This window comes from Scyliorhinus torazame, chromosome 9, assembly GCF_047496885.1.
Source record: "Scyliorhinus torazame isolate Kashiwa2021f chromosome 9, sScyTor2.1, whole genome shotgun sequence".
In the NCBI taxonomy this organism is placed as follows: Eukaryota; Metazoa; Chordata; class Chondrichthyes; order Carcharhiniformes; family Scyliorhinidae; genus Scyliorhinus; species Scyliorhinus torazame.
Genome location: NC_092715.1, coordinates 24,212,121 through 24,225,063, shown reverse-complemented (window position 1 = coordinate 24,225,063; position 12,943 = coordinate 24,212,121). Strand labels below are relative to the sequence as shown.

The 12,943-nt window shown below is 45.2% G+C and overlaps 1 protein-coding gene across 10 annotated transcripts in view; it reads right to left on the bottom strand.

Moving 5' to 3' along the window:
• Positions 1-12,943, bottom strand: part of htt (huntingtin) — a 310,292-nt gene that overhangs the window by 166,221 nt on the left and 131,128 nt on the right. For all 10 annotated transcript variants that reach the window (XR_011948987.1, XM_072515702.1, XM_072515706.1 and 7 more), the window contains 4 exons: positions 12,798-12,898; positions 10,339-10,485; positions 4,066-4,186; positions 1,789-1,931 (listed from right to left, as the gene is read on the bottom strand). Coding sequence is in view for 9 of the 10 variants with exons in the window: in XM_072515702.1 (XP_072371803.1) it covers positions 1,789-1,931; positions 4,066-4,186; positions 10,339-10,485; positions 12,798-12,898 (512 nt within the window). In the remaining variant the exon portion in view is untranslated. The remainder of the gene's footprint in view (positions 1-1,788; positions 1,932-4,065; positions 4,187-10,338; positions 10,486-12,797; positions 12,899-12,943) is intronic.

Here is a 12,943-nt window from a genome sequence, read left to right as displayed (position 1 = left end):
TGCTCCACTATATATCAAGGACATTTGTGCTTTGTGACCTTTTACCCAGCTGTTTCCAACTCTACTGCGGCTTCCAACCCGCAGCGAGTACAGATTGTGACCCTTTATCAGTTCAAAGAGATTAGAAAGGCTAAAGTGCACTCCTCGAAGATTTAAAGAAGCGTTATTTATTTACCTATGGTTGTTCTAACATTCATTGTGCCTAGGCGAGCTGTGAGCAAGTGCATAAACACAGCTGTTTCTGCCCGAAACAAATGGAACACTTAAAACACAATACCCAGCAAAACTCGGAAATTGATCTTAATGCAAACGGCTGATGGCTGTCGCATTTGGACGAGCGTTATTCAGCTGCTCATTTTAAACATGGATGCTATAAATGGTCGGGACAGTGCTAGCAAAACTGCGGAGAAAATATAGGTGAGAACTGAACCTTCCATAAGCATCAGAATGTCTACATACGTGCCCCCTGAAGGATGCATGCACTTGTGAATGGGATAACCTGAATTCAACTCCAGGTCACAAGAGTTACAAGGGCTTCATAACAAAGGATCACTTTGAATTTGTACTAGCGAGATCATATGAAAAGGATTTCTAATAATAGTATTATCCGCAGGACGCTTAATTGGCTGGTTCAACTGCAGCACAAAAGGGTTGTCGACCTCACACAAAGATTAGGTTTTTAGAAGGAGCAGAGGAAAGGTATAAAAATAAGGGGTAGAAGAGACAGAAGGATTATTTGTTATTGTCTATAAGTGTTCATTTTCCCAACCAAAACCTTTTCTTGAAGTAGCAAGAGGATTTATTAGTACAACGCTTGTTAATTGCCAGCGACTTAAATATATTTTAAAACTACATTTTGGGTTATTATTTGATGGGACGTGGGCATCACTGGCATTTATTGCCCATCCCTAATTGCCCCTGAACGGAGTGGCTTGTCTTGCTTTCTTTTCTGTTGCTGATTTCGTTTTCACTTTCCCAGAGTATTAGAAAGCATATTTTAAGGGAAATGTGGATGAATACTGGAAGCAGAGGGGTATGGGAGACAGCCGGACATTGGAGTTTTGGAGCAAAAAGGTGGCAGAAAACAATGGGTCAAATCGTCTGCATCTGTGCTGGGAACTTCAATAGTTCTCGGTATGGACACTTAACAGGTTCATTGACTATCATTTTAGCAGAAGAATTGACTATACATTTTGAATGTGTTAATGCCTCCTTTACAAAAGCGAGCAGTTCAATTTCAGACAAACTGATGCTGAGGTCGATAAGAGTTTTAATCTCTCAGGGACACAAGGAGCAGGTGGGAAAGTAGAGTTTTTAAAGATAGATTTAGAGTATACAATTATTTATTTATTTTTTCGATTAAGGGGCAATTTAGCTTGGCCAATCCACCTACCTGCACATCTTTGGGCTGTGGGGGTGAAACCCACGCAGACACGGGGAGAATGTGCAAACTCCACACGTACAGTGACCCAGGGCCGGGATTCGAACCTGGGTCCTCAGCGCCGCTGTCCCAGTGCTAACCACTGCACCACATGCCGGCCCTGGGAAAGTGGAGTTGTGGCTGAAGATCAGCCACGGTCACGCTGAGTGGCGGAATAGGTTTGATGGGTACATGGCCCACTCCTGTTTCTATCTGTAATGGTACATTCTTACACATATTAAGCATTGGGAGACTAATCCTCTGGCATGACTTCAAGGCCCTAGGCTTAAACACTCAACCATTTAGTAGAAATGAGAAGAGGCACAAAAGTCAAGAACAATACACAAGAACATTTTACGACAAGGTACCTGAAAGAACGCCCTCTATTCTTGTATAGGTGGACTCTGGATGCTTGTGAACTGCTAGTTGTATACCCACAGTGCCAACCAATGCTCCAGTTACACACGGGATAGTTCAAAGAGAGCAACGACAAAACCTCACAGCAACCCAGCTGCAAATAAAACAAAGGAAGTCATAAGGTAACACTAAAACATAAGACAACACCTTACCACATGAAACAATCAGAACTTCAAGGCAAAGGGTTCGTTCAAGGGAAAGGCAAGTGGAGGGGTGGCAACAAAGTGTACTGTTTGCTAAAATACACCCCTTTCGCCTTCAAAGTATAATGTAGAAATTCCATGTTCCTGGGCATCATGTGACCCCTCTGCATGGTTGCTCTTGCTCCAAAGAAACAACAGGGTGGCACGGTAGCGTAGTGGCTAGCACAGTTGCTTCACAGCTCCAGGCTCCCACGTTCGATTCCCAGCTTGGGTCACTGTCTGTGCGGAATCTGCATGTTCTCCCCGCGTCTGCGTGGGTTTCCTCCGGGTGTCCCGGCTTCCTCCCACAGTCCAAAGATGTGCGGGTTAGGTGGATTAGCCATGCTAATTTGCCCTTAGTGTCCAAAAAGATTAGGTGGGGTTACTGGGTAACGGGGATAGGATGGAGGCGTGGGCTTAAGTAGGGTGCTCTTTCCAAGGGCCGTGCAGACTCGATGGGCCGAATGGCCTCCTTCTGCACTATAAATGTTATGTTTCTATGACTGCAGATTCACACAATGTACACTCCTATAGCTGACCCCCCTGAACCCTATACTCTACACTCAGTCTGTGGTACGATTCCAGACGCTCTCAGATCCTGGTTCTCCTCGACAGCAAATTAGGGAACACACCCCAGCCAGTGAGGTGCCTGAAGCTGCCTCGCAGAGGTAGGATCTGACCAAAAGGTCCTCCTCGGGAGCAATAAAAATCGGCATTTTTTTTCTAACGCATCAAAACGAATTTCGAAGGTTATTTTATTCTGGGCAGTATTCCATCAACAAAAAACCTTCCTTGCTCAGACTCTCCCTACTTCAACATTGCATAGTTTTAAACATCCTTTCAGTAAGTATGCAGGAGGGACAGCGATTTTCCTCAGTTCCATGGCAGCCTCTCATGAAATGAAAAATGAAATTAAATGAAAATCGCTTATTGTCACAAGTAGGCTTCAATGAAGTTACTGTGAAAAGCCCCTACTCGCCACATTCCGGCACCTGTTCGGGGAGGCCGGTACGGGAATTGAACCGTGCTGCTGGCCTGCCTTGGTCTGCTTTAAAAGCCAGCTATTTATCCCTGTGCATTCATTTTGTGCCAAAAGTGAATGAAGAAATACAAATAAAAAATGATTCGGCAGATCTGGCAGCATCGGCGGACAGAGAAACAGAATTAACGTTCCAGATCAGTGATCTTTCATAAGAACTGCAAGATACTGGCGGTCAAAAGTTCACTGATCTGAAACATTAACTCGGGTTTCTCTTTCACAGATGCTGCCTGACCCTGTTGAGGATTTCCAGAGGTTTGCTTTTATCTCAAATCTCCAGCAGCTGCAGCATTTTGTTTTTATATTTGTGAATGAAGATTTTTTTGATCCAAATCTTCCACAAGCACTTGGGATGGGGGGGGACTCAGGAATGACAGGAAATCAAGCAACTTTGCACAATACGATATTTCCATGCATGATGAGCATGGATGGTTTGATTAAATTGCATAGTGAAATAATGACTGGAAGTATAAAGTATAAGCTAACTTGCATTACATTGAGAAGTGGACAGTATTTCACATACAGAGGGTGGGTTTTAATTTCACCCTCATCAGAGGGCTGAATTGGGGTGGGTTTAATGATCACTTGAGGGTCTCACCCCACTGGTATTCCACCATTGGTGACATGCCCTACACCAAGCGGGAATACTGCCATGTAGAAGCTTGGCATCCCCCCCTCTTGCTGCTGCTGGTTTGAGTGGGGGTAATCTCTGGCTTTCAGGCCACTGGAAGGGTCACCACTACGGCCACTAAATTCAAGCCTCCAAATCTCTATTGGTATGATTAGTGGCTGAAGGCACGATACAGTAGAATATGCTACTCCACCCACTATTTTAAGATAGGTGATAATCAATTCATGTAAGATATCAGACAGATGAATGTCTCACGAAGACGTTAATCCATCGCTCACCATCACCAATGGCAGTACTTTAAAGCATCAAAATGGATTGCATTCACAAACTCCCCAATTGCCAGCATGTCAAGTTTAATAAAGCAGGCATCACTCACGATGAGGGCTCGGGAGGTGGATGAGGTTAATGCATGAGATACCGCGCTGATAACACGGGATAGGTTATTCTCTATCGTCACGTCCGTGGTGTTCTGTGAAATGTTGAATCCTCTGTAGGTTCTGGATGATGTAGAAAAACATTGACATAAAAAACCAATTCAATTAGCGAAGCAAAGGTTCTTTTAAAAACTAATTTCAAGCTAGCAGTTTCAATTTGTAGTCATGACTGAATACTTTGTGGTTTAGTTTTAAGCAGGTAAGATCATTTGAGAGAAACTCTTTCATGTTCATAGAATCGGAGGTTGATGGCAGCGAGAGGCCACTCGGCCCACCGTGTCTGCACCAGCTACCCAGCCTAATCTCACTTTCTAGTACGAGATCCATGGCCCTGCAGGTTAGTGCACTTCAAGTGCAAAGCCAGAGACCTTTAAATGAGTTGAGGGTTTCTGCCTCTATCACCTTTTCAGTGAGTTCCAGACGGCCACAACCCTCTGGATGAAAAGGATTTTCCTCGAATCACTTTTACTCCTTTTACCGAATAGAAGTCCTGTCCACTTGTCTTTGCAGGGGCAGGCCAGTCGATTTCGGCGGGAGTGGAGCTGGCTGGTTAGTCAATTTCAGCAGGAGCTGAGAATTTTTTTTTTTTTAAATTAGTGTTTTAGGCAGGAACAGGAAGTCGACCCGCGGACGTCTGGGAAGACCCTCACCAATAATTTCTGGTGGAGAGGAAACCCATTGGTCTGAGGTAAGTACCATATTTTATTATATTATTATTTTTTATAAAAAATTTAATTTAGTTGTTAGCCAGATCTTGGTAGAAAGTTAGAGGAATGGCAGGGAAGGGAGTGCAATGTTCCTCCTGCAGGATGTTTGAGGTGAGGGATGCAGTTAGTGTCCCTGCTGATTTTACCTGCAGGAAGTGCTGCCATCTCCAGCTCCTCCAAGACCGAGTTAGGGAACTGGAGCTGGAGTTGGAAGAACTTCGGATCATTCGGGAGGCAGAGGGGGTCATAGATAGCAGCTTCAGGGAATTAGTTACACCAAAGATTGGAGATAGATGGGTAACTGTAAGAGGGACTGGGAAAAAGCAGTCAGTGCAGGGATCCCCTGCGGTCGTTCCCCTGAGAAACAAGTATACCGCTTTGGATACTTGTGGGGGGGGGGGGGGGGGGGGGAAGACTTACCAGGGGTAAGCCATGGGGTACGGGCCTCTGGCACGGAGTCTGTCCCTGTTGCTCAGAAGGGAAGGGGGGAGAGGAGCAGAGCATTAGTAATTGGGGACTCTATAGTCAGGGGCACAGATAGGAGATTTTGTGGGAGCGTGAGAGACTCACGTTTGGTATGTTGCCTCCCAGGTGCAAAGGTACGTGATGTCTCGGATCGTGTTTTCCGGGTCCTTAGGGGGGAGGGGGAGCAGCCCCAAGTCGTGGTCCACATTGGCACTAACGACATAGGTAGGAAAGGGGACAAGGATGTCAGGAAGGCTTTCAGAGAGCTAGGATGGAAGCTCAGAACTAGAACAAACAGAGTTGTTATCTCTGGGTTGTTGCCCGTGCCACGTGATAGTGAGATGAAAGAGGGAGAGAGAGCATTTAAACACGTGGCTACAGGGATGGTGCAGGCGGGAGGGATTCAGATTTCTGGATAACTGGGGCTCTTTCTGGGGAAGGTGGGACCTCTACAGACAGGATGGTCTACATCTGAACCTGAGGGGCACAAATATCCTGGGGGGGGAGATTTGTTAGTGCTCTTTGGGGGGGTTTTAAACTAATGCAGCAGGGGCATGGGAACCTGGATTGTAGTTTTAGGGTAAGGGAGAATGAGAGTATAGAGGTCAGGAGCACAGATTTGACGTCGCAGGAGGGGGCCAGTGTTCAGGTAGGTGGTTTGAAGTGTGTCTACTTCAATGCCAGGTGTATACGAAACAAGGTAGGGGAACTGGCAGCATGGGTTGGTACCTGGGACTTCGATGTTGTGGCCATTTCGGAGACATGGATAGAGCAGGGACAGGAATGGATGTTGCAGGTTCCGGGGGTTTAGGTGTTTTAGTAAGCTCAGAGAAGGAGGCAAAAGAGGGGGAGGTGTGGCGCTGCTAGTCAAGAGCAGTATTACGGTGGCGGAGAGGATGCTAGATGGGGACTCTTCTTCCGAGGTAGTATGGGCTGAAGTTAGAAACAGGAAAGGAGAGGTCACCCTGTTGGGAGTTTTTTTACAGGCCTCCTAATAGTTCTAGGGATGTAGAGGAAAGGATGGCGAAGATGATTCTGGATAAGAGCGAAAGTAACAGGGTAGTTATTATGGGAGACTTTAACTTTCCAAATATTGACTGGAAAAGATATAGTTCGAGTACAATAGATGGGTCGTTTTTTGTACAGTGTGTGCAGGAGGGTTTCCTGAAACAATATGTTGACAGGCCAACAAGAGGCGAGGCCACGTTGGATTTGGTTTTGGGTAATGAACCAGGCCAGGTGTTGGATTTGGAGGTAGGAGAGCACTTTGGGGACAGTGACCACAATTCGGTGACGTTTACGTTAATGATGGAAAGGGATAAGTATACACCGCAGGGCAAGAGTTATAGCTGGGGGAAGGGCAATTATGATGCCATTAGACGTGACTTGGGGGGGATAAGGTGGAGAAGTAGGCTGCAAGTGTTGGGCACACTGGATAAGTGGGGCTTGTTCAAGGATCAGCTACTGCGTGTTCTTGATAAGTATGTACCGGTCAGGCAGGGAGGAAGGCGTCGAGCGAGGGAACCGTGGTTTACCAAGGAAGTGGAATCTCTTGTTAAGAGGAAGAAGGAGGCCTATGTGAAGATGAGGTGTGAAGTTTCAGTTGGGGCGATGGATAGTTCCAAGGTAGCGAGGAAGGATCTAAAGAGAGAGCTAAGACGAGCAAGGAGGGGACATGAAAAGTATTTGGCAGGAAGGATCAAGGAAAACCCAAAAGCTTTCTATAGGTATATCAGGAATAAGCGAATGACTAGGGAAAGAGTAGGACCAGTTAAGGACAGGGATGGGAAATTGTGTGTGGAGTCTGAAGAGATAGGCGAGATACTAAATGAATATTTTTCGTCAGTATTCACTCAGGAAAAAGATAATGTTGTGGAGGAGAATGCTGAGCCCCAGGCTAATAGAATAGATGGCATTGAGGTACGTAGGGAAGAGGTGTTGGCAATTCTGGACAGGCTGAAAATAGATAAGTCCCCGGGACCTGATGGGATTTATCCTAGGATTCTCTGGGAGGCCAGGGAAGAGATTGCTGGACCTTTGGCTTTGATTTTTATGTCATCATTGGCTACAGGAATAGTGCCAGAGGACTGGAGGACAGCAAATGTGGTCCCTTTGTTCAAAAAGGGGAGCAGAGACAACCCCGGCAACTATAGACCGGTGAGCCCCACGTCTGTAGTGGGTAAAGTCTTGGAGGGGATTATAAGAGACAAGATTTATAATCATCTAGATAGGAATAATATGATCAGGGATAGTCAGCATGGCTTTGTGAAGGGTAGGTCATGCCTCACAAACCTTATTGAGTTCTTTGAGGAGATGACTGAACAGGTAGATGAGGGTAGAGCAGTTGATGTGGTGTATATGGATTTCAGCAAAGCGTTTGATAAGGTTCCTCACGGTAGGCTATTGCAGAAAATACGGAGGCTGGGGATTGAGGGTGATTTAGAGGTGTGGATCAGAAATTGGCTAGCTGAAAGAAGACAGAGGGTGGTGGTTTATGGGAAATGTTCAGAATGGAGTACAGTCACAAGTGAAGTACCACAAGGATCTGTTCTGGGGCCGTTGCTGTTTGTCATTTTTATCAATGACCTAGAGGAAGGCGCAGAAGGGTGGGTGAGTAAAGTTGCAGACAATACTAAAGTCGGTGGTGTTGTCGATAGTGTGGAAGGATGTAGCAGGTTGCAGAGGGATATAGATAAGCTGCAGAGCTGGGCTGAGAGGTGGCAAATGGAGTTTAATGTAGAGAAGTGTGAGGTGATTCACTTTGGAAGGAATAACAGGAATGCGGAATATTTGGCTAATGGTAAAGTTCTTGAAAGTGTGGATGAGCAGAGGGATCTAGGTGTCCATGTACATAGATCCCTGAAAGTTGCCACCCAGGTTGATAGGGTTGTGAAGAAGGCCTATAGAGTGTTGGCCTTTATTGGTAGAGGGATTGAGTTCCGGAGTCGGGAGGTCATGTTGCAGCTGTACAGAACTCTGGTACGGCCGCATTTGGAGTATTGCGTACAGTTCTGGTCACCGCATTATAGGAAGGACGTGGAGGCTTTGGAGCGGGTGCAGAGGAGATTTACCAGAATGTTGCCTGGTATGGAGGGAAAATCTTATGAGGAAAGGCTGATGGACTTGAGGTTGTTTTCTTTGGAGAGAAGAAGGTTAAGAGGAGACTTAATAGAGGCATACAAAATGATCAGGGGGTTGGATAGGGTGGACAGTGAGAGCCTTCTCCTGCGGATGGAAATGGCTGGCACGAGGGGACATAACTTTAAACTGAGGGGTAATAGATATAGGACAGAGGTCAGAGGTAGGTTCTTTACGCAAAGAGTAGTGAGGCCGTGGAATGCCCTACCTGCTACAGTAGTGAACTCGCCAACATTGAGGGCATTTAAAAGTTTATTGGATAGACATATGGATGATAATGGCATAGTGTAGATTAGATGGCTTTTGTTTCGGTGCAACATCGTGGGCCGAAGGGCCTGTACTGCGCTGTATTGGTCTATGTTCTATGTTCTATTTTGAATCTGGGCCCTCTAGTTCTTGATCTTCTCTTGAGACCAGAAGACTAGAAGACATAGGAGCAGAATTAGGCCACTTGGCCCATCGAGTCTGCTCCTTCATTCAATCATGGCTGATATTTTTCTCATCCCCATTCTCCTGCCTTCTCCCCATAACCCTGATCCCCTTATTAATCAAGAATCTATCTATCTCTGTCTTAAAGACACTCAGTGGTTTGGCCTCTACAGCCTTCTGCGGCAAAGGGTTCCACAGATTCACCACCCTCTGGCTGAAGAAATTCCCCCTCATCTGTTTTAAAGAATCGTCCCTTTAGTCGGAGTTTGTGTCCTCGGGTTCTAGTTTCTCCGACCAGTGGAAACATCCTCTCCACATTCACTCTATCCAAGCCTCGCAGTATCCTGTAAGTTTCAATACGATCCCCCCTCATTTTCTAAACGAGTACAGACCCAGAGTCTTCAACCATTCCTCATTTGACAAGCTCTTCATTCCAGGGGTCATTCTTGTGATCCTCCTCTGGATCCTTTCCAAGGCCAGCACATCCTTGAGGGGGAGAAGTTTCTCACTGTTTAAACTATCCATACCCTCAAGATCTTGAGCACCTCTATCACGTCTCCTCTCAGCCTTCTTTTCTCCAAGGAAAACGGACCCAACCTCTCCTCAACAACTACAGTCCTTTATCTCAGGAATAATTCAAGAGCATCTCCTCTGTACTCTCTCCAATGCTGAATTTTAAGGCAAGGCTACATTTCTTGCAAAAGAACAAGTAATAAGCTCAGCAAATTAACATCCTTATTCATCCATCCTCCATAACACAAGGTGATGCCAAAAGCTGTCACAGCAAAACAAAAAACAGGCATAACAAATTGGCCCAGAGCTCCAAGCCATCAGGCCAAAACAATAATGCTCACCTCCCCAAACGGCAGGTTTTCAAAGGTAGAACGCTATTCTGGCCCCCAAGAGAAGACCCAAAGCAGAGTGAACACTGGTCTCCTCCAATAGATCTTCTTGCCTTTGGGGCAACAAACTGGTTGACACATTTCACTACTTGTTTAGCAATGGATTTGCACTCTTAATGCTACAGGAAAGGGAGCCTGGCCTTTCAGCTTCTCATTTGCAAAGAAAATGATGAATCTATGATTCTATGAAAACTCAAGCTCTCTTCACAATCAAGTGACAAAACTGTCAGTACTTTCGAAGTACAATTGCAGCTACTGTAATACAGACAAAGACGAAGATCTCCTTCATGAAGCAAATGTATGCAATTTACACACAACAACTTGCATTCATTCAACATCTTTAAGAGGGCCACATTCCAAGACGCTTCACAGAAATTTTATCAGAAAAAAGGTGACATCGAGCCAAGGAAAAAAATATTGTGACAAACGACCAGAGGTTTCAATAAAAAGGTCGCGGGGGAAAGAGGCGACGAGGTTTAGAGCATTAATTCCAAAGCTTGGACGTACAATCACCGATGGTGCGAATAGAGCAGAGGATTCAATGATTAAAGTTAACCTTTATTAAGTTCAGTACCTGGTGATGGTGCTAACTGCAAAGTGAGAAGGAGATTGAGTCTCATGCATGAGAAGCTGCAGATATGCACTGCTTTGGTCCCTGGCTACAGCTACCACTGGATCTGATTGTCCCTGGTCACAGTCAAAAAACAGCCGAGGAATCAGCCTGCAACAAGAACAACAAAGGAGTAAAAGAAAATTTAAAAGCAAACAAAAACAAAGCAATTAATTTTTTCACATTTCACATATTTACGTTGATGCGCAGATTATTTAAATACCTAATAACTTAGTTTAAACCAGAACCTTCTGACCCAGAGGTAACAATACTACCCATTAAACCACACCTTTTTTTATATAAATTTAAGAGTACCCAATTTTTTTTTTTCCCAATTAAGGGCAATTTAGCGTGGCCAATCCACCTAACCTGCACATCTTTGGGTTGTGGGGGTGAAAGCCACGCAGACATGGGGGGGGGGGGATGTCCAAACTCCACACGGACAGTGACCCAGGGCCGGGATTCGAACCCGGGTCCTCAGCGCCGCAGTCCCAGTGCTAACCACTGCGCCGCATGCCGCCCCATTAAACCACACCTGACAATTTAAGTATTCACAAGGATTAGCAAGAGGGAGTGAAAGAAAGATTGCAGACAAACCCGAGAACAAGGAAGAACCAAAGAGGTTACGGAAATTAGAAGAAACATGTCCACGATGCCATGATCTTATTGGATGATTATGAAGACTCAAGAGGCCAAATGGTCTCGTCCTGCTCCCATTTAAATTCTGATGTTGGATGTGGTTCAGGAAGAGCTACATGAAATCAGTTTATGTGGACAGCAACTGGCATTTTCTCTTTGATTTTTTTTTGGGGCAGTGAGCATCATTGCTACGGCCAACATTTATTCCCCAGCGCTAATTGCCCTTGAACTGAATGGCTTGCTGAACAATTTCAGAGGGCAGTTAAGAGTCAACCACGTTGCTGTGGGTCTGAAGTAGGCCAGGCCGGGTAAGGACGGCAGATTTCCTTCCCTAGAGATCGTTTTTTACAAAAACCGATGACAATTTCACGGTCACCATCACTCAGGGCAGTTTTCAGTTTCAGATTGATTAACGCGATTAAAATTCAACAGCCTCTGGATTACTAAACCCATACAGGTAACCACTACGGCACCATCTTGGAGATGTGACTGTCAAAAGGGAAGTGGACATATACTTTTGAAGGAAATATCATCGGAGCCACCAGAGATGAACAGGTGTCATGGGAGTGTACCTTTAAGAAATGTCATTGTCTTATCACATGGCTTCAGTGATGTCATTGTGTGGGTGGAGCTGGGCTGTGGCTCTGAGTTTTTACTTTTGCTTTGAGTTTGGACTGGGTTTGAACTGCACAGGTTGAAAGAAGTGTTTCTCTATCTTCATTTTAAAAGCTGTTTCCAGACTACTTGGTAACTTAAAAGAGATAATTGCTCTCTGGAAGGAATTCAAACCTGCTGTTTGGAAAGGGGAACAGAGTATCAATAACAAGTCTTATACCAGTGAGAATGCCGTGTGCTGGGCCATGCCTTTGAAAAAGGGGTTCTGGTTTTACTTGGATTTTGTTATTAAATTGGAACAGTTAAGGGGGAATTCATTCAGGGTTATACATAGATTACTGTAGCTGCGTGGGGTCTTTATGGTTGTAGTTGATAAAAACTGTGTGTGTTTATACAAATGTTAACTAAATTCTTGGAATAAAGCTTCGTTTTTTTGATTAAAAGCGCCTAAGAACTCTGTTAAATAAAACCTGAAAGGCAGCTCTTATGCTCATCTAACCAAAATCAATAAACAGTTAGAGGTCAGGTGACCTCTATAATATACTTTGGAGTTTTCTAAACCCTGGCCCATAACACAGGGCAGTAGGAAATTGGATGGCTCTATCAAGGAGGCCACATAGACATGAAGGACCAAATGGCTTCTTTCTGTGCCTAGGATTCTATTGTGTATAGATAAACAGAATGCAAAAGATGTTCTAAATTTGATTTTCAGAAGGTGGTGGTGAAGTGGATGGGCAGTGTTTAGTCAGGATGACTCAGTCGTGAGTTTCGGGAATATTGAACAGGCCAGCTTTTCTACCCAACAATTTTATTTGTTCAGAAATCCCAATGTGACCATGTCCCATTTAGGATTGTTCAGTTAATCAACAAGCCTCCTCATCATGATGCATTTGGTGAAAAGCCCACAGGCACAAAAGGGGGTCAGGGGAGACAGCTCCAGCTGAAGAGGTGTCAGCAGCTTCCTCTCGTCATGTAGCTGCGATGATTCCAAGCGGCAAAGGCTTTGTTTGGTACATTTTGATGGCTGGGAAGAATCAAGGTTTGGCAAATGGGCATCAGCTTGGTTTGTGCAGAGCAACTGTGCATATGTGTCTGAATGCAGCGATGGTCCCCAAACCCCCCCCCCCCCCCCCCCCCCCCCCCCCGAGTGTTCCCCTCTCCATCCTTACCTCACAAGGGTTGTAGCCGCCACATGCCGTACTCTTGGATCCTCATCTCCAAGCAAATGAATGATGACATCGTTGACCGCTCGCTCCTGAAGCTTCAACATCTTCAAAGCAAAAAAGGTTTGGATTAGATAGGCAGCAGCATCTTG